Source organism: Rhinatrema bivittatum, chromosome 4 (genome assembly GCF_901001135.1).
Source record: "Rhinatrema bivittatum chromosome 4, aRhiBiv1.1, whole genome shotgun sequence".
NCBI classification, from domain to species: Eukaryota; Metazoa; Chordata; class Amphibia; order Gymnophiona; family Rhinatrematidae; genus Rhinatrema; species Rhinatrema bivittatum.
Genome location: NC_042618.1, coordinates 363,479,572 through 363,500,508, shown reverse-complemented (window position 1 = coordinate 363,500,508; position 20,937 = coordinate 363,479,572). Strand labels below are relative to the sequence as shown.

The window sequence follows — 20,937 nt, the reverse complement described above, 5'->3', positions numbered from 1 at the left end:
CTCCTTAGCCAGGCCCTGCTTCCGGTTTTTGACTCCTGCATAGAAAGCAGCAGCCAGCTTCCACTGCCTCATGTACCAGTGGGAGGTCGATTGTGCCATTTCAACAGCAAGTGGCACTCAATCACCTCAGACCAATGGGTCATAGCAATAATTGCTCAAGGTTATCATCTGAACTTTCTCTCCTTCCCACCAGACTCCCCACCTCTACCGACATGGAGAACATCCGATCACTCCATCCTTCTGGAACAGGAGGTCTCCCTCCTCCTCCAGTCCAAGGCAATAGAACCAGTACCCTATTCTCAACACGGCCTAGGGTTCTATTCCCGGTACTTCCTAATCCCCAAAAAATCAGGAGGCATTCGTCCAATTCTGGACCTAGGTGCCCTCAACAAGTACCTCCATTGAGAAAGGTTCAAGATGGTAACTTTGGGTTCTCTTCTTCCTCTTCTACAAAGAGGAGATTGACTCTGCTCTCTAGACCTCCAAGATGCTTACACTCATATTGCAATAACTCCATCTCATCGCAAATACCTGAGATTTCTGGTAGGCCCCAAGCACTATCAATACCGAGTGCTTCCGTTCGGCCTAGCGTCTGCACCTCAAGTCTTCACAAAATACCTCGTAGTAGTTGCAGCCTTCCTCAGGACTGAAGATGTGCACGTCTACCCCTATCAAGATGATTGGCTAATCAGGGGTCCCACTCAGCATGCTGCTCGGTCGTCCCTACATCTTACCTTACACACTCTAATCTCGCTAGGATTTCTAGTCAACTTCGACAAATCCTACTTAGTCCCATCTCAAACCTTATCATTCATAGGGAAAATGTCATAATGCCTCTGTATCGCTCCATGGTGAGACCGCACCTTGAATACTGTGTACAATTCTGGTCGTCGCATCTCAAATAAGATATAATTGCGATGGAGAAGGTACAGAGAAGGGCTACCAAAATGATAAGGGGAATGGAACAACTCCCCTATGAGGAAAGACTAAAGAGGTTAGGACTTTTCAGCTTGGAGAAGAGACGACTGAGGGTGGATATGATAGAGGTGTTTAAAATCATGAGAGGTCTAGAACGGGTAGATGTGAATCGGTTATTTACTCTTTCGGATAGTAGAAAGACTAGGGGGCACTCCATGAAGTTAGCATGGGGCACATTTAAAACTAATCGGAGAAAGTTCTTTTTTACTCAACGCACAATTAAACTCTGGAATTTGTTGCCAGAGAATGTGGTTCGTGCAGTTAGTATAGCTGTGTTTAAAAAAGGATTGGATAAGTTCTTGGAGGAGAAGTCCATTACCTGCTATTAAGTTCACTTAGAGAATAGCCACTGCCATTAGCAATGGTTACATGGAATAGACTTAGTTTTTGGGTACTTGCCAGGTTCTTATGGCCTGGATTGGCCACTGTTGGAAACAGGATGCTGGGCTTGATGGACCCTTGGTCTGACCCAGTATGGCATTTTCTTATGTTCTTATACGGTAATTGCATTTTAATCAATTCTTAAAAAAAAAACAACTGAACTTATTGGGGTGTCTAGTGTCACAGCACTGAAGCTCAAGTTTGATTCCCAGACTTGGCTTTTGTTCTTTGGACTAGCAGAGGCTTGTAATACTGCCAGGATAGATTTGTCACAGCCAGTAGGAGAGGAGAGGCCTGCTCATTGGTTACTTTCCTTGATGGCTCTGTGTCACCTGGGCTAAGGTTTGCTCCTGTGCCCCCAGCCTAAGTTGGAAGGGACTTGAGTGGGGAAAAATACCCTTCCTGTAGTAAACGAAAGGCCCATAGTATCTCAGTTCTGAGTATTCATGTTTTACATGGAGGAGAGCAGGGCTGAGCTCTAATCCTAGAAGTCAGAGGAAGAAAGTTGGACTTAAAAAAGTAGGACCATTTTAGAAGAAGCAGCCCCTGCAGGTCTCATCCTTTACTACAATTTATTTATTTATTTGATTGTATTTATAGCCCGCACCCTCCAAGGTTCGAGGTGGGTAACAACAATACATAATTATATTAGCAGTAAGAGGCACAGCTACATTCGACAAGCCCAAAGTCTATAAATAGTCAGGATCAGATTTAAGATTATGGCACCCACAGGCAGAGGACCAGGGGTGGGGGTTCCTCTCCTGCTCAGTCTGCCCCACCATGAAATTAGAGAGCAGTGGAGGAGGAGTTCCAGTTTTTGGGCACCTTAGGCATGTGCCTGTACTGCTTCAGCCTAAAACTGGCCCTGCCTGGAGGGAAAAACATGGTCTGTGCATTTTCTCTCTCTGCTTTTGTCTTATTCTCCTTCCCCCTGTCACTTTGCAGGTTTTGTCATTTCGATGATATTGACAGCTTCTTCTGATAGAAAGCCAAATCATTAATATTTTCAAGCCCCTTCCTGCCTCCCAATATAGAAATATGGGAGGTAATTTTGAAAAGGATTTACGCACATAAAAGGATTTTTGAAAATTGGTACTTTATGCATGTAACTACTTTGAAGATTCATTCTATATGGCAGAATTGTCAAAAGGTTTCATGCACATAAATGCGTTTTTGAAAATTGCTGCAATATATGCTACTTTTATGTGTGTAACTCCCTTGAAAATGACCTCCATGGAATCTGGCGGCAGGTAAGGACTTAAGACTCATCTTGTCTATAATGTCATAGCTGATCTGTCTTCCCCATCACTTCTTTGTAATAAGGGATATTCTGTGTTTATCCCATACCTTCTTGAATTGGAGGTTGCAGATTTAAAAAAAAAAAAAAAAAGCCACAAGTTTACACTCAGCAATTTACTCCTTAGTTCGCTGCACATTCTGGGTTCAGTACATTCTGATCCAGATTTACAAAATGGCATGCAACAAACTGGATCTAATAAAATTCTGTTAGAGAAGAATGGGACTTCTACAAAAATTACTTTGCAAGATTTGCTTTTGGGGATTATGGCTTCCCTTTGTTACCACCATGGTTTGATTTAAAGAGGGCTTCTTATAAAGGATCTTAGTTATTAGTATGTCTATAGCTGTTAACCAAAAATGTGTATTTCTAAATCTTAGAGCTTCTAGATATTTTATTTGCAGTGGCCTCTAGTACTGTGTAAGTCCTCATGAGTTTGTTCAGAAAATGACAGTAGACTCCATGTTTTTCAGAATGTATATGGGAATACTGGAAGGCACTGCAGACGTTTTATTCCACTTTGTACAGCATGACTAATTGAGGTTCTAGAGGAGAGTCATTGTTCTTTAATTAACACACCTTGCTCACTGGCAGTGCTTGGCAAACTGTGAAATCACTGCAGAGAATTTCAACATAGCTAATAGTTATCCTTTTCTCCTCTTTCTTACCTTTCCATATGTTAGCATAAAGCACACTAACGTATTCCTTCCTCTTTTTTTTTTTTTTTTTTTTAAGTGAGGAGTTGTAAAATAAATAAATAAGATAATACTTTCCAGTTTTCAAAAGGACGTCTGTAGACATTGTGAGGTCTTCTGAGATTTCTGGGTCTGTTTCCTATTAGAGATTGCACCACCTCTTGATTTGCTTTTTCCTGCTGAGCTAGTGTTTTGTGCTATCGTGTAAGAGAATGCTCTTTAAAATTAGTTCTGTTCTCCGAGGGTAAGCAGGATGCTAGTCCTCACACATGGGTGGCATCATCGGAGGGCACCCATCAGGGAACTTTGATCTCAAAGAATCTAGAACTTTCAAACATGCCCTACTGAACATGTGCAGCTGTAGTCATCACCCTGCCCCCTAGGCAGAGTCCCTCTGTCTTTTTTCCACGGAACCGTAAGGTCGCGAGAGCTGTGTGTGTCACGGAATTCAGCTTTGCTCTCTCACGGTTTTTGTAAGTGATTTTTTTCTAGAGCTGCAGCTATTTTCTTTCCTTTACCTTACGGTAGTTTTATTTTTTTCCTTTTTCTTCTTTCGTCTGTTTGCCAGCAACACGGTGGGCCTTAGTCTCTGTGTATTCTGGTAGAGCCCATTTCTATTCCTTAAAGAGAAGAAAAATAAATACTGCACCGGCAGTTTAGTAACTATGTCCTCTCCTTGCTCTGTCTGTTTTTGTAACTTTGTCAGGTACTGGCAGGACTGATTAAATGCAGTCCGAGGGTGATCCGTGTAGGCTGCTGAGCCTGGGGACTTGCCTGAGTTCTACCCGGGCAGGAGTGCCATGTCATTTCACTGATAGATCGGTATCAATGGAAGTTTAGACAGTGCAGAGATCGAGGACCACACTGTTCTTGTGGAGGAAGAGCTCATCCTCCCCATATTCAAAGGAACTAGTCTCCGCAAGCAGGAGCCCTGGATGAGGTAGCCTCCCATCCTGCTTGCTGGTGATGGCAATGCAGTCTCCTTGTGAGAAGGGGTGAGCAGGAGCCTGGACAAGCAGCTTGCTGCCGCACCTCCGTTGTCATGCCCAGTAACGGTTGCCCGTGCACATCTGTGACTAGTACACTGTTGATCTGACGCATCGATGTCAGGACCGCGTCAGGGACCAGAACTGCATTAAGCCGTAAGCATCTGTGGATGTGGAGTCTCGATGCACGGAGTCCTTGTGTGCCTTGGGCCTCGAGGTGACAGAGTTACAGCACTGACCTCTGTCCTATCCATGCCCTTGGTGCCATCCGTGCCTCGATCCCATCGAGGTGCATGAGTGGCCACCCTCTATACCGAAGTGTGTGGCCTCTATGCCGCAGCAGCCATTGGGGCCATCGCAGTGTGAAGCTGCCCTGATACCATCGACACCCTAGATGCCATCGAGGTGTTGGGCCGCCTTTGAGGCCATCGGGCTTGGTGGCTGAAAATGCCTTTCGTTGCCACTCCCGACAATGTTGGGTATCACCAATGAGATACTGGGATCGCCATTGAGCACCCTGGTAGTCCCCGAGGCCATTGACTGCTGGGGTTCTTGAGATCCCTCGAGTACCACTGAAGCCCTCGAGCAACTGGGATTTCGGCCTTGAATGGGGAGTGTGTGTGGGTGTCTGAGCATGTATGTGGGTGGAGGTGTGTGGGTGTCTGAGCATGTGTGTGAAAGAGGGAGCTGTTTGTGTGTATAAGAGAGAGCACTGAGACAGATGCAGGCTTTAGGGATGATGGCATAAGAGGTCTAAATAATAGTAAGTTCTTTTTGAGCAGTAAATTCTTCAGTTTATATCAGGAAAGGTTGAGGTATCGAAACATAGGGTGTTCTGTTTGTGTGTGTCTGAGCATGTATATGTGAGAGAGGGATCTTGTGTGTGTATCTGTGTAAGAGGGAACGTGTGTGTATGTGAACATGTATATGTAGGCGGGAGCATCTGTGGGAATGTGTGAGGAAGCATGTGCACGTGAGCATGTTGATGCAAGAAGAAACGTGCGAGTGAGGGAGAGAGCTTATGTTTAGATATATATCTATGAAAAAGAGAGGAGAACGTTTATGCATCTCTCTCTCTCTCACTAATCCACGACAATCTGAGTGACTAGAAATCAGAAGTTTCCAGGCGAGTGTGAATTATTTTATCCTTATTAATTTTAATTTTTGGATGCTGTTTGATATATCTGCTGTTTTGAAATATTTTATTGGTGTTTGAGAAATTTAAAACAAATGGTTTGAGTTTTTAATTATTCGATCTTCCATTTACCAGCTGTTTTTAAATATATATATTTTTTTTTAGTATGTTTGTGCTATTATAATTAAAATCAAGAAATAGAATAAACACATTAATGGCTGAGGATTGGTGATTTCTGTTTTTCCATTGTTGCATTGCATAGAGCAGGGGTCGGGAACCCATGGCTCGCGAGCCAGATATGGCTCTTTTGAGGGCTGCATCTGGCTCGCAGACAAGTGTCGCCATACTTCGCGGTTCCCTGCTGACCCAGCTGCTCCCCGGTCCTCCGCCGCCCGGGCTTAAAATGCTGTCAGCCCGGGCGGAACGCGGCAGGACAGCTGGAGTCAGCGGCACCGGCGTGCTCTCTTCTCCCCCCCCCTCCGCGGCCCGGAAGAGGAAGTGGAGAGCATCGGGTGCCTGCGCGGGAAGAAGAGACCACACTAGCGTGGTCTCTTCTTCCGCGCAGGCACCCGATGCTCACGACTTCCTCTTCCGGGCCGCGGGGGGGAGGAGAAGAGAGCACGCCGACTGGAGTCATCCGGGTGCCTGCGCGGGAGTCATCGGGTGTCAGCCGGGTGCCAGCGCTGGAGTCATCGGGTGCCTGCGCGGGTCTTCCCGCGCAGGCACCCGATGCTCTCCACTTCCTCTTCCGGGCCGCGGGAAGAAGAGAGCACGCCGGTGCTCTCTTCTTCCCGCGGCCCGGAAGAGGAAGTGGAGAGCATCGGGTGCCTGCGCGGGACGCTAGTGTCCGACGGGAAGAAAACTGCAGCGCGGCTCGGAGGAAAATGAAAATCTTCAACCGCGGCCGATGGGACTCCGCCTTCGCCTCCGCGAGGGCTGAAAATGAAGGAGGTTAGCGTTGGGAGGTGGCTGCTGCTGCCGCGAGTTCCCGGGGTGGGGGGAAGGGGGAGAGAGAGAGTGAATGAATGAGCGAGCAAGCATGTGTGTTTGAGATCCTGTGTGTGTGAGTGAGAGATTGCATGTATGTGAATGATTGAGAGCCTGTATATGTGAAAGAGAGTATGTCTGTGATTGAGATCCTGCCTGTGAGAGAGAGAGCATGAATGTAAGTTTACCATTGGGAACCTGTATGTGTAAGTTTGTAATTGAAAACCTGTTTGTTTGAAAGAGTATGTGTGTATGATTGAGATCCTTTGTGTGTGAGAGAGATCATGTGTATGTATGATTAAGAGCCTGTGTGTATAAGTAAGAGAGAGATCATGTGTGTCTGTGTCTGATTGACAGCTGGTTTAGGTGATGGAGCATGTGAGTATGTGATTGAGAGCCTGTGTTTAAATGAGAGAGAGAGACCATGTGTGTCTGTGTGATTGAGAGCTGATTTAGGTGAGGGAGCATGTGAGTATGTGATTGAGAGCCTGTGTTTAAATGAGAGAGAGAGACCATGTGTGTATGTGTGTGATTGAGAGCTGATTTAGGTGAGGGAGCATGTGAGTATGTGATTGAGAGCCTGTGTGTAAATGAGAGAAAGAGAGGACATGTTTGTAAGCATGTGAATGAGAGTCTGTGTGTGAGAGAAAAAGACAGCATGTATTTATGTGATTGAAAGCCTGTGTGTGTGTAAGCGTGAAAAGATAGACAGCATGTGTGTAAATGTGTAATTAAGAGCCTATATAAGTGAGAGAGAAAAAACATTTGTATATGTGAGTGACTGAGAGCATGTGTGTATAGGTGTGTCATTGAGAGCCAGTGTGAGAGAGAGCGCTGGTATGTGACTGAGAGAGGAGAAAGTTCCAAGCAAACCACCCCACCTCCTGCTAATTCAGAACAATCTCAGGACACCTGGATATCAAACGTTCCCAGGTATGCAGAGCAAAAAAATTTTTGTATCCTTATTATTTTTCATTACTGGATCTTTGTGTCTGCTATTTTGAAATATTTTGTTGGTATCTGGAAATGTTTTATATGAGTTTTTAATTATTGGATATTCCACTCATCAGCTGTTTTGAAATATGTTCTTTTTGTTAGTACAGTTTTACTGCTGATGATTTATATTTCTTGATTTGTTTTATAAGGATGTGTGATGTTTCTTTTTTCCTTTGTTACACTGCATACAGAGACTCTGGCTTGTTGCAGTTTCCAATTCAGTTTTTGTCTGCATGCTTCTTGTTATGCGTTTTGGTCTCTTTATTCTATGTTAGGTGAGGGACAGCACGTGATTCAGGTGAGGTTTTCTGCTGGCGTGTAGTTTCTGTGTAGGACTCTATAGCAGCCTGACTTGGTCCGTTTTCCTAATAGGAGATGTATTGGTGTCTTAAGGCCTGGTGTAATATTTTCAGAGACTTATTGTACTTTAAAAGTGTGATCTTACATAAAATGCACACATTTACTTGTATTTAGTTTTAAACATATTGTATGGCTCTCATGGAATTACATTTTAAAATATGTGGCGTTTATGGCTCTCTCAGCCAAAAAGGTTCCTGACCCCTGGCATAGAGTCTGACTTGTTACGGTTTTCCTATTCAGTTTTTGCCTGTTTGTTTCTATTTATATTTTATGGTTTCTTTTTCCTATATTTGGTGAGGGTCTCCATGTGTGATGTGGAGGGGTATTCTGCTAATGTGCAGGAATCTATAGCAGCTTGGTCTCTTCTATTTTCCTAATAGGAGGTGTATTGGTGTTTAAGGGCCTGGTGTAGGGTTGTTACTTTAAGTGCTGGCAGTTAATGCTGTTTGGGTGTGGTAGGTTTATTATATTGTAATTGCAATTTACTCATGACTTTCTGAGGGTCAAACCCACACCTAACACCCATTACAGTAGCCCTAGAGCCATATGGTTCTAAGTGGGGGTTTTTTGTAGGATTTTCTGGTTGGCACCAAAGAAGTGCATGCAAATACTGACCTTCGAATATTCTTTTTCATGCAAAATCTATTATAAATGCATAATTTTTAACCTTGTACATGGAGAGAGCAGGAGGCAGGGGTGCAAGGGTATAAGATTTGCTTAGGACAACTAATACTCTTGCACCAGCAATGGGTTCTGGGGGAGGGGGGTGAAGACCTGGAGGGTGACAGTTTTTAAAGTTTAGGTTGCTGGAAGGAGCTGGGCTTCTTTTTTTTTTTGGCAAGCCCAAGACAGAATGAATGAAGTGTGCGGGGGGGGGGGGGGGCAGCACAATAATTGGTCGCACAGGGCACTGGCCCTGAAGCAGGCTGAGAGCTCTATCTTGGAGGGTAACTCCCTACTGGAATCGGCAGTGCGATGTTTGCTTGGGGTTGAGGTATACAGCCTAGTGACTTGTGCTTACCCCAGCAGTCCAGCGATCTGCCTCCTTGTGTTCGCTTCTTCCGACTTCCAGTTAGAATGTCGGTGGGGAGGGAAGGAAAAACTAAGGCATTCGTGGTATATCTTAGTGTATACCTGCAGGGAAAAAGACACCACTTTTTTCCCTATATTTTTGTCACGCTCTAGTCAATACTGCCTTTAGCTTTTCTCACTTCACTAGGTTGCCCAAAGGGTCTTCCTGCTCACCTGAACTATTCTGTAGAGAGGATGGTTAGCCCTGTCCCTGACAGGGTGCAGTGTGGATGAGCTTCAGGCCAAACGTATCTCCCTGCTCATGGGTTTAGGCTAGTGATCCCATTCAGGGATTTCTTTTCATCCCCTGAAACTCTTGATGCTGTCCTGCTGATCATCAGGTATGTCTGGTGCTTTGGCACGTAGGGTCTGTCACAGATCCTGCTGTTGCTGATTATTCTTTCAAGCATTGCTTGGGTTTTCTGCCCATTCTGCCTATAAGCCAAACATGGGCACACTTCTGCAGAGACATTCTATCCTTCGGATGTCAGTGGACTGCAGATTCTTTCTGGGTTTGTACTCTTGCCCCAGTTGGTTGTTTGGTTGTCTTGGAACCAAACAACCAACTGAAGGAAACTTTGCGGTCTTCGTCCAAGAGTCCTTCTCTTGTTTACATCTTTAGACTTTTTCGTGAATCCAGGAGGTCCTAGATCTACTGTCGTTGTCAGGGTTTATTGATCTGAAACCTGCTTGTATTGTTTTCCATGATGTGGAGTATGTTCTTGCTGGCACTCACATCACTCCCCTGCCTTAAGTGTGTCTGTTACCCATCGGGGCTTTGTGTGTCAATCTTTTCTATGGTTTTCTCTTTGTAAAAGCCAACTCCTTTCCCGCCTAGACCCCTTTGTCAATTGGCTGTCTCACTGGCAAAGGGGAGAGGTGGTGCTTTCAGCATGGTGCAGTTTCCCGCCTGTCCTGCTTGGACAGCCTATATTTTGGGACTCACGCATGTGTGAGGACTACCATCCTGCTTGTCCTCGGAGAAAGCAGAGTTGCTTACCTGTAACAGATGTTCTCCAAGAATAGCAGGAAATTAGTCCTCATGAAACCCATCCGCCTCCCCTGGGAGATGGTTTCTCCATGTATTAGCTATATTATGGACAGAGGAACTCTACCTAGAGGCCTGTGATAGAGTATATGACAGAGAGCCTCAGACTGCCTTAACGGACCAGCTCCAACTATCTGGCCCGGTCCACCTTAAGACAGACAGGAAAGGGATCCTCGGGTGGGGGCATTTCCCTGAGGTAAGGGATACAAAGGTGAGGCCCTGAGAGAGTTAGATAGGCCCCAGGGAGAAGAAGAAAGCTGTAATGGAGTGCTGTGCTCTTTTGGAAAAACTGTTCTTGCATTGTCAGTCTGCTGAGGTAAGCAGCCATTTTGATTCTGTCTTGCTGAACGTTTTGTAATTAAACTGTTGAAAAGCAGAACAGACTCCAACCTGGTCTGTTCTCCGACCTTCTCCTGTCTTAAGACCGCTCCAAGGGCATCACAAGGCCATGGTATTTATTTATTTATTTATTTATTTATTTATTTATATATTTATTTAATAGTTTTTATATACCGATATTCGTTTTCACATCATATCGGTTTACATTACAAGTGGAAATAGAAAGGAAGTTACATCTGAACTATATTCTCAAAAAAGTAAGTTGATCGGTATAACAAGGCCGATGAGGAGAATGCAGTAAGCTTGAACAAGATAACTCAAACGGGTATAGCATAAAATTATAAAAGAATTAAGAGACAAGGTAAAATTTAAAATTAATAAAGCATGCATAAGGTTGAAATTAAAATTAATATTGGTGTACTATATACATGTATCATATACAAGGGAGAAGTAGAGGGGAGAGAAATAATTACAGTAATAGGCAAGTTATATGACCATCGTGTAGAGGGGGTAAAGGAAAAACTTGTAAGACAAGAACAGTGTACTGGTATGTGAGTGAAGGGGGGGGTGTAGGGAAAATTGAAATGGATTCGCTGAAAGGAAAACTTCGACATGGTAGTGACTACAGCTGCACGTGCTCAATAGGGCATGTTTGAAAGTTCTAGATTCTTTGAGATCTAGAGGCCTTGGTAGTGACTACAGCTGCACATGCTCAGTAGGGCATGTTTGAAAGTTCTAGATTCTTTGAGATCAAAGTTCTGTGCCGGGCTCCATCTGATGATGTCACCCATGTGTGAGAACTAACATCTTGCTGTCCTCAGCAAACACCTGTTACAGGTAAGCAACTCTGCTTTCTCCTGTTGCGTAGTAGTTGTACTCATGTCATGTATGGATAGCTTTGATTTTAGAAGTGCTATTTCAAATACGTTCTCCCACTCCATAACCTTGTGGTCATCTTTGACACCTTGCTGTCCTTCTCTCTACATCTCCCAAACACTGCTAAAACATTTTTGTTTTGTATCATTAAAATCCATCCTTTATTTTTGAACAAACCTGCATCCATTCTCTCAGCACCTCCCACTTAGACTGAAGCAAGCTGCTCCTCAGAGGTCTCCCAGTTAACCTTCTCTCTCCAGTACAATTTATTCAAAGTCTATCTGTGCAGCTTATCTTTGCCCGTATTGCTATACCCATATTGCTCCTCTTCTCAAGTCACAACAGTGGCTCCCTGTCCACTTCCAATACAGTTTAGGGGTTCTCTTATTCACCTATCAGTGCATTCATTTTGTTTCTTCTCATTACTTCTCTCTTATCTGTCCCTACACCCCTTCTCATGAACTCTGTTCATTGAGCAAGTCATTATTATTTGTGCCCTTCTCCTTTGCCAACTCCCAACTCTGAGCTTTCCACCTTGCTGTTCCATACATCTTGAAGAGATCCTGAGGTGATGTCATTCTCTTTCTCTGCCCTTATTCAAATCCAGCCTAAAACCTACTTTTTTGAGGCCTCTTTTTAAATCTTAACTCCAGGTTCTCCTGATCATAATTTTATTGGTTTTAACCATTTTCTATAATAAATTAAATTCCCATTGTCTTGTATAGTTTTATTGGCTACTTTGTAAGCTGTAAGTAGAAGAGACAGCTTCTACATGTATTTGTGCAGTACTGCATATGACTACTAGTGCTGTAGAAATGATAAGAAAGAGCAGAGGTAGCAGCAATGAGGCTGAAGTGGACTCCCATTACTGAAGACTGATTAGAATGCTATGCTTATTGCCATATATTTATCTTGTTGCAGTGAGGATGTTTAATCTAGGTGTGATGTGCAGCATACTTCTGAGGTCCAGTTCAATAATAAAGACAGCAGAGAGCAGCAGGCCTCTGATCTGTGTGCTACAGCACTGGGGATTCAAGTTCAGTTCCCCCATCCCTTGGGGCCAGTTGAACCTAGCTGTCCTGCCAAGGTGATGCGCTTCGATAGCAGGAGAGAGGGAAGATAGCTGATGCTACTGGGTCAGCAGTTGCAGCTCAGCTATTGAGCAGAGAGAGCATACTGTCTGGGGAGAAATGACTGTCACAGATTCAGAGGTCTTCAGTTTGTCCAACATGATTGACAGATGTAGAGATTTTATGCATTGCTACCACTGTGCACATCAGTTTATTTGTTCATAAATCACTTTATACTCACTACGAGCTAGTGCATCTATAAAATCAAATTTATATAGATTGATAGGGTAGGCATATCTTATGAAATCTGGTATGCATATTTCAATATACAGTTAAGAATTTTATGTTAAATCTGGTGACAGGCAAAAAGAATAGAGTTTTCACTTGACAGGTGGTATGCCAAATCTGTGATTAAAGCACACACTCCATGATTTGAAACATTTGCTCTGGAAGCTAATTGTTTTCCAATGTTTTTCAAGAACAAGTAGTAAGAATTGCTAAGCATACTACGTGGGCAGAGGGTAGCTTGTGAGCCACTTTACCCAACTCCATTTCCATGCCCCCCCCCCCCCGTCCCCCATCCCTTCTGACCTAATTCCTGCCCTTCAACATCCTCTACGCTCATTCTTCTTGACCTTGTGGTTCTGTTTTGGCCTCCATGAATGTCTGCAGGTTGCTTATTTGTTGTTTACTTGTGTCTGGCAGTTAAGAGATGGCTTTTGCAAAATGTATCCTTATACTTTGGCTTAGGATCAAACTGAAATATCCTCAGAATAATACATTTCCAATATCAAGGTGGTGAGGGGTTTTTGGCATGCCTGCACCAGCTGTGTGTGTAGGCTTTTCTGATGTTACAGCAGATCCATTTGTAGAATGCTGCTTAGCAGGTATTTGCTCTGCTGCATCATTGTTATTTCTAGAAAATTGTATATTGCAATATATGTCTGGATCCTGATCCAGTGCTAAAGAAAAAAAAGTGAAAAGGGTATTCAGGTGGTCTCAAGGATACTCCTGTAGATTTAAACACCTTTATTACTGTTCCATCAGTTAAGACAGCACGTCTTACACAGGTCAGAGAGCGAGCATTCAATGGCTCTTGAGATAAGATTACAGAGAAATTTTAAAATATTTAAGGGAATTTTAAAAATATGGCTTTTTAAACAGGCGTTTTACAAAGAGAACGGAGAAAGTAAATAAAGGCAAGCATCATATACTCAGCACGCAGCACTTAGTGTACGTTGTGCTTAATTATTTTTTTTTTTATCCAACGTCTCACTGATAACCTGATATAGAATATGAATTACAAGAGAGACCTACATGTAAGGTAAACTTTAACACATGTAGCAAAAGGACAAGTCAAACTCATCATATAATTGTATATTTGAATACACTTTGTTACCGAACCATTTTTGGCACTTTTCATAACATTTTACCTGGTTTAAATACTTTTTTTTTTTTTTTTTTACTATGTGCCTTCCTGTAAACCTTTGTGATGGTAAATAACCTAACGATGGTATATAAAAGATTTTAAATAAATGTGTTGTAATTTGTACATGAAGAAAAGGGAATTCATGACACTAGATTTAACATTATTTAAAACAGACCAGTTGGCTTACTTTTGACTTGTTTTCATTTGATATCAGGGTAAAAATGCAATATAGTTACTATGTTCATGTTGTCTAGCCCAAGCCTTGTACAGATTTGTGGAAAGTTATTTCTGACATTTTATCAAGCAGTCTAAATAAGCCGTTGGATGAAGTTCAGTAGTCATTTGGATGACAAAAAGACTATAAAGTGACGTGTTCTCTTCCATATTCCACGCTCGCATGTTCCCTGTAGTGTGTGGTGGGAAATCTTGAGAGGAGAGAAATGTGTATTGAATGCAGTTGGACAACTTGGAGTAGTATTAGTTACTTTCAAGCCAAGTATTACAAATTGGAGTTATATTTGTTGGTAATTTCTAGATACCTGACCTTTTATTTATTTATTTATTTATTTATTTATTTATTTTTAGGCGTCAGAAAAAGTGTGTATTACAGCTTGAAGAAGGTGCACAAGATGTGGAAGGGATGGCAGAGAAAAAGGAGTCCTGAAATTTCTCTTTAGTATACACATTTACATAGATAAAGATTTTTTCTGTTTAATACAAGCTTATTTATCATTGCTATGTGTTTCCTATTACATTTCTGTGCAAGGTGAGTTCCAGTTTTGAGTGGTGAAAAATGTATTGTACTTTTTAAAGAACCAGAAATCACCTTTATACTGTACATCATTAAACTGTTTCCTCCTCCAGATGACTAGTAGAAATTTGTCTGCATAACCTCTTCGTACAGAAACAATAACAGTTCCTAGCTTTTCAGGGAATTATTCAGACATTTTTGTACTTCTACATTTGCAAGTATCACATCTTTGGCTCTGAAATGCATTTTCAGACCACCTGGAGCCAAACTGATTTACTCGCAGAATGTATGCAAAATGTGCACTTCAAAATTTGGGCTTCTCTCTGATTATACCAGATTTCCATTTCCATAGTTGAAGTTAACATCCAGGGCCAGAGCATGCCTAGAGCACTTCCAGTTCCAGATGTTGCTGATGTCAGCAGAACAACTCTGTGAATCAGAAAAGGCCTAATAAGGATCATGAACATTGTAATTAAACAGCTAATATAGTATGCATTACTGAGCAAAGACTGATCTATGAATCTGTGCATGCGGGGTTTATTTGGCATTCTTGAGATACCTTTGGTTTCTGCTATGTATTTTTTAACATATGATTTGAATATTTTTGTTTGCTGTGGAGTCCAAAAGAAGGCCTTACTAAACAGCCAAGCTTTGACTTTTTTCCAGAGTGAGAGATAACAAGGTTCTAGACACGATGTTAGAAATTACTTGTTCATATTTTAGGGACAGAGCAGCTGACTGCATAAAGCCTCACAGATGTTAATCTAGCTAAAATTGGTGAAGGGGAGGATAAGAGGACCAAAGTTAACTCCATGGAGTATAGAAGTCCAGAAGTTGTGAAAGAATTCAGAGATCAGTTGGTTCATGCATTTGAAGACTAAGCAAAGTGCTTTAAATTTTATTCTGCTCTCAACTGGGAGCCAGAGTAGCTGAGGTATTACATGGTCATTAGATTTAGCTCCTACCAAAAGTCTAGATGCAGTGCTTTGTAATAATTAGGTGTTTGAGGCAGCATTGTAAAATGCCTTGGAATAAGGAGTTACCAGTATTGAAGGCAATTGGTGGTCAAAGAGATATGACTGTAGCCAGGTCTTGTTTCTCCTAGGACAAGCAGGATTGTAGTCCTCACATGTGGGTGATATCATCCGATGGAGCCCGGCATGGAAAACTTTTGTCAATTTCTAGAAACATGCCCACCATGCCGCTATCCGCACATCCACACGAGGTCCCCCTTCAGTCTCTTCTTTTCTGCAGTGCAGTTGCCTCACAGATTGTGGAGCTCCTCTTTTTCCTTAAGTATCTGGTTATTTTCTTGTCTTCCTTGTTGGGTCCCCCTTTGCGGTCGGTGCCTCCTCGGTGTGTAGGTACTTTTCTTGTTTTTTCCCAACTTTGGTCGATTCCCAACTACTTGTCTTATGGTGACCGCCGGTCATCGACCACATGCTGGCTGTTTTTGATGGCGTCGACCGGTTTTCGACAGTGCCCGTGGACCATGGCCATCACGGATCTGCAAGAGGACTGCATCTTCTGCCTGGGGGCCTCGCACAACGTCCGTGGGTGTCGTCTGTGTGTCCAGATGACCCCCCAAAGGGCGTCGGGCGTGCCTGGATAAAAATAGAGAAACAAGTCCGCTCCCTCCACTCCTGCGTCTGAACCCTTGACACTAAGAGGTCAAAGGGAGCCTTTGGATTCTCTTCCCCTCCCCATTCCCCTCTCTAGCACTTTGAAAGATTGCAGGAATGGAGACAGCGCTTCTGTGATTTCACCACTCTCCTGGATGTTGGGATCCTCTGCCTCCTCGGCACCAGGGAAAGACCGGGCCGAACATTGTGGGAGAACCCACAAGCATCGCCACCGGTCACTATCAATGCATGGCACTGGTCCAAGTTTGGCACCAGCGGCTGCTGGGCCACCATCCAAGCAACACCAGCCATCAGAGGCCCCATCAGAGGCCCCATCCTCCGATGCCCTTGGGAGTTCTGGGCATTCCCCACCGATACTGGTGCCGGGATCCATGCCACCTTGGAGACCTGAGGAAGAGCCGGTAATGCTTTGTCCCCCTCCCTCAGTCCTGGCCACACCGGACTTTCAGGAGGAGCTGGATCACAGGGTGCAATCCGCAGTGCTTAAAGCACTCTATAGCGTTGAGTTGCCAGTGCCACCAGCCCCCATACTGGTGCCAGAGCCTCTACCATCGATTTTAACACCTCTGCTGGAGCATCTGGACATCCTTTTAGGCGCCCTACCGATTACCCTTGGTTACCTATCAGCCACTGATGCCCCCACCGGAGCAAACTTGATCCTTGGATCCGAGGAGGAGGAGGAAACACTGAAACAGTGTTTCCCAGACCACAGTTCCCCGAGCCCACACCAGGTCCTTCGGGACTCCCGCAGCCTCCGGTCCCCTCGATGCCTGGGGAGCCGCCGACTTCTGCGGTGCCCTCGCGACCTCTGAAACCTTCAGAGCCCAGAACTAATGCCCCTCACGGGCCACGCCCGCATCACGCGGACCCCAGTGAGAAGGAAGGGCCTTACGACCCTTGGAGAGATGACTCCCCCCCCCCCCCCCCCCCCCCCCCCCCCCCCCCCCCCCCCCTGTTTAGCCCAACTGAACTTTACCATACTTGTGCTAATTATAATTTCTGCCAAATAAACATGTTGTAGTTCTCCTATAGGAGAGTAAGTGCCAATTTAGAATAAGGCTAAACCTTCCTCCCCACCCCCCCCCACCACTTGACTTGTATTCAGAATTAGTTATTATAATTCTTTATTAGTAGCAATATGAAAATTATTACAAGTTATCATTTTTCATAAGCATAATTTGTATAATAATCATAATCTTGTGCTCAGCTATAAATATTATTAAAAAGCACAAAAGCAATATCCCAAATTAGTTCTCTTATTCATTTAGCCCGGGGAGAAGGTAAGGAGAGCTATGTAATAATGTAGTCACATGCCTCAGCAAATATGCTAGTCTTCTCCAAAATTCTCAGGCTTTCTGTACCTCTTATATACCAGATTTTTACAATATCATTGTGTGTAATAAATCCGTGCTCTATGATGCCAGAATACATATTTTTCGTATGTCTCATTACTCACTCCCACCCTTACATCCCTCTTGATTATATTTTTATTATATATTTTCCAATTTCCCTTTTTCCCCCTTGGGCATGGATACAAAGGTTCACAGTGAACTATAAATGCCATCAAGTGTGACAGTGCATATATTTTATTTCCCCAATCCCTTACATCAACTACGTCAGGATCTGCTTCCCTCTTTGGTATTCCCACTTCTGTCTTGTCAAAAATAAATCATCAGTCGGGATCTGCACTAAGGTCCTCCACTGAACAAACTTGGCTGCAAGTTCTGCCAGCTGTAAATTAACTCCTTTTGAACTCTGTGCTGTTGTTGCATTTTATCCTTGAATACTGGCAATTCTTTCTTGCTCTCTACTCCAAGGTTCAGGCTCATCTAGATATTCACCTTCACACTCCCTGCCGGAGAAACGGCACCGGTTACCCCCCAAGGACTTGTCCTTTGCGGAGTTTATGAGGGCCATGGCTGAAGCCATTCGTTTTCTGCTACTTATGGAGGAGGATGCACGACACAAAAAGCTGAAAGTACTCCTGTTTGTTGATGCTCCTAAGGAGATCGTGGCGGTGCCTATCCATGCTATCTTCAAAGACCTCCTCCTCCAGATGTGGGAGCACCCTATTACAATCTCCCTGTCAACAGAAAGGCTGATGCCACTTATCTGGTGCAACATGCCATGGGGTTTGAAAAGCAGCACCTCCCACACCAGTCGGTGGTCGTGGAGTCCGCCTTAAAGAAGGCCCGGTACTCCCATACACACACCTCTGCCACCCCCCCCCAAGGGAGAAAGCATAGGGAGCTTGATGCTCTGGGCAGGAAGGTCTTCCAGTGCTCTTATCTGATGGCCCATATTGCCACCTATCGTCTATACATGACACAGTATAACCGTAACCTCTGGAAACGAGTCCAGGACTTTAGAGAGGGCTTGCCTCAACAACAGCAAAAAGCTCTCTTGACCATTGTCCTGCTGGGGCTGGAAGCTGGAAAGCATGAGTGTTCCACCTATGACATCTTTGAGACAGCGGCCCGTGTAGCTGCGATGGACATTGGGACTAGGAGAATGGCCTGGCTCAGGGCATCTGACCTCTGCCCAGAAGTGCAGGAACAGCTGGCCGGCCTCCCCTGCACAGATAAACCTTTTTGGGGATAAGGTCCAGGATTGCTGGTGCAGTTGAAGGACCATCATGATACCCTTCAACAGCTTTCCGCCAGCGCCTCTGACACTCCATCAGCCAGGAAATCCTCTAGACTGGGGTTCCGGAAGCCTTTCTACAAGCAGAGGAAATATTATCCTCCTGCCTCCCGAACAAGACCGGCATGCGCGCACCCACTACCACCAGAGCCGGTGCAAGGGGATTAAGTGCCCTAGGCACCTTCTGCTTTGCGCCCGCCCCTCCTCGTCTCACTGTCCCCACTCAGTCGTGCTGCCTCCCCTATTAGGGGGCGCACTAGGCCCAGGCCTAGTTTGCCTAGTGTTTCCACCAGCCCTGACTACCACCCAAATTATTGTACTGCCATTGGACCAGGGAAGAACCGTGATGAAATCCATGGCTATGTGGTACCATGGGCCCTCTGGTCTGGCAATGGGATTTATTTATTTATTTGAGTTTTTCTATACCGGCATTCACGGGGATTCGTATCATGTCGGTTTACATAAAACAGGGGGGTGATCAATACATTATAAACGTGCATAAATATAACATGAGTATACATTTTATACAATTACAAATTATAACAAGTTATAAAAGGGATGGGCTTGAGATGGCTTGGTGGCTGTGCAGTTAGGGCATAATTCAATGTAATGACAGAAGTTTTGCATCACTTGGGGCCACCAGTAGTGACAAAGTAATTCCAAGGTTTTTTGCTGCCTGGGTGGCCAGCTAGGCAGGAGTCATGTGCCCAATGAAGAACTCTAGTTGCTTAGGGACCACCGTCTTCCGGGGAGGTACTGGGATCTGGGACGCTACCAAGATCTGTGAAGTATCAATAATGTGATGGGGTAGTTCTTGTGTGTTTTATGTTTCAAAAGACCAGGAGAGGGCATCCGCACATCTGTTCTTCTTCACCAAGCAATACTTCTCAAAGTCAAAGTGGTTAAAGAACATCTGGCCTGTCAAAGATTTAACCACTGTGCTTGCTTGGATCGGTATATATTGTAACTGGGTGAGAGGCTCCTTCTAGCAGGTGATTCCATTCTTTTAGGACAAGCTTTATGGTTAGAAGCTCCCTGTCACCAAATGTATAGTTCTTCTCCAGTGGTGAGAATTTATTTGAAATAAAAGGAATGAGCGTCCCATTGTCATTGTGCTGTGAGAGGATGGAACCTACTCTGAGTGGACATGTTTACCTCCACAATGAAGGGTTTTCGAGGGTTGGCATGCTTTAACCATGAGGAGGAATAGCCTAGTGGTTAGAGCAGTGGACTATGAACCAGAAGACCAGGGTTCGAGTCCTGCTGTCGCTCCTTGTGACCTAGGGCAAATCACTTTACCCTCCATTGCCTCAGGTACAAAAACTTAGATTGTAAGCCCTCTGGGGATAGGGAAATACCTACAGTACCTGAATGTAAACCGGTGTGATATCTCAATTGAGATAAATAAATAGGTTCCAAGGAAGACCACCTTGACATTGTTAAAGGCTCGAATCACCTGTTCTGGCCAATTCTTTGTATCAGAGTCCTTAGTGAGAGATGTGGGATGTGCTGCTACAGTAATTGTGTATGAACTGCCAGTAGTAATTTGTGAAGCCAAGGAATCTTTGTAGAGCCTTAAGACCCACTGGCTGGGGCCAGACTTGTATAGCTTCTAGCTTTTCCAGGTCCATACGGAGACCATGATGCGAAATGATATATCCCAGAAAGGATAGTTCCAGCTGCTCAAATATACACTGTTCTAGTTTGGCGAATAGGTGTTTTTTTTCGGAGTCTCTGCATTACCATGTTTTTGTGCATCCGATGCTGGGGAAGAGATTGAGAAAAGAAGATAATGTCTAGATAGACAAGCACACAGGTCTGGAGAAAATGTCAAAATCTTGTTGACCAAATCTCTGTTGAAAGACTGGAGCCATCGCACAAGCCAAAAAGGCATCACTAAGTAATTGTAGTGGTCATCTCAAGTATTAAAGGCCATCTTCCACTCGTCGCCATCATGGATACAGATATGATTATAGGCATCTCTGAAGATACAACTTGGTAAATATCTTTGCACCTTACAAGCGGTCAAAGAGCTTTGATATCAGAGGTAAGACCATGGTCAGACCACAAACTCATAGAAACTAAACTACAACTAAACCCCATCTATCACGAACGACACAATCAAGTCAAACGCATCGAATTCAATAAACCCTGCTCCAGTGATGAACTAATGGAAGTCCTACCAAATAATTTAAAATCCTTAAACAAGACCGACACCAACTCCGCCCTGAATTCCTAGCCCACTATCACCT

General features: G+C 44.1%; 1 protein-coding gene across 2 annotated transcripts in view; it reads left to right on the top strand.

Annotated features, from left to right (window-relative positions):
* The window catches only part of TAMM41 (TAM41 mitochondrial translocator assembly and maintenance homolog), a 127,536-nt gene extending 113,023 nt beyond the window's left edge, over window positions 1-14,513 (top strand). For both annotated transcript variants that reach the window (XM_029600781.1, XM_029600780.1), the window contains exon 8: window positions 14,234-14,513. In XM_029600781.1, the coding sequence (XP_029456641.1) occupies window positions 14,234-14,325 (92 nt within the window). In that variant the 3' untranslated portion in view covers window positions 14,326-14,513. The remainder of the gene's footprint in view (window positions 1-14,233) is intronic.
* The last annotated feature ends 6,424 nt before the right edge of the window (window positions 14,514-20,937 follow it).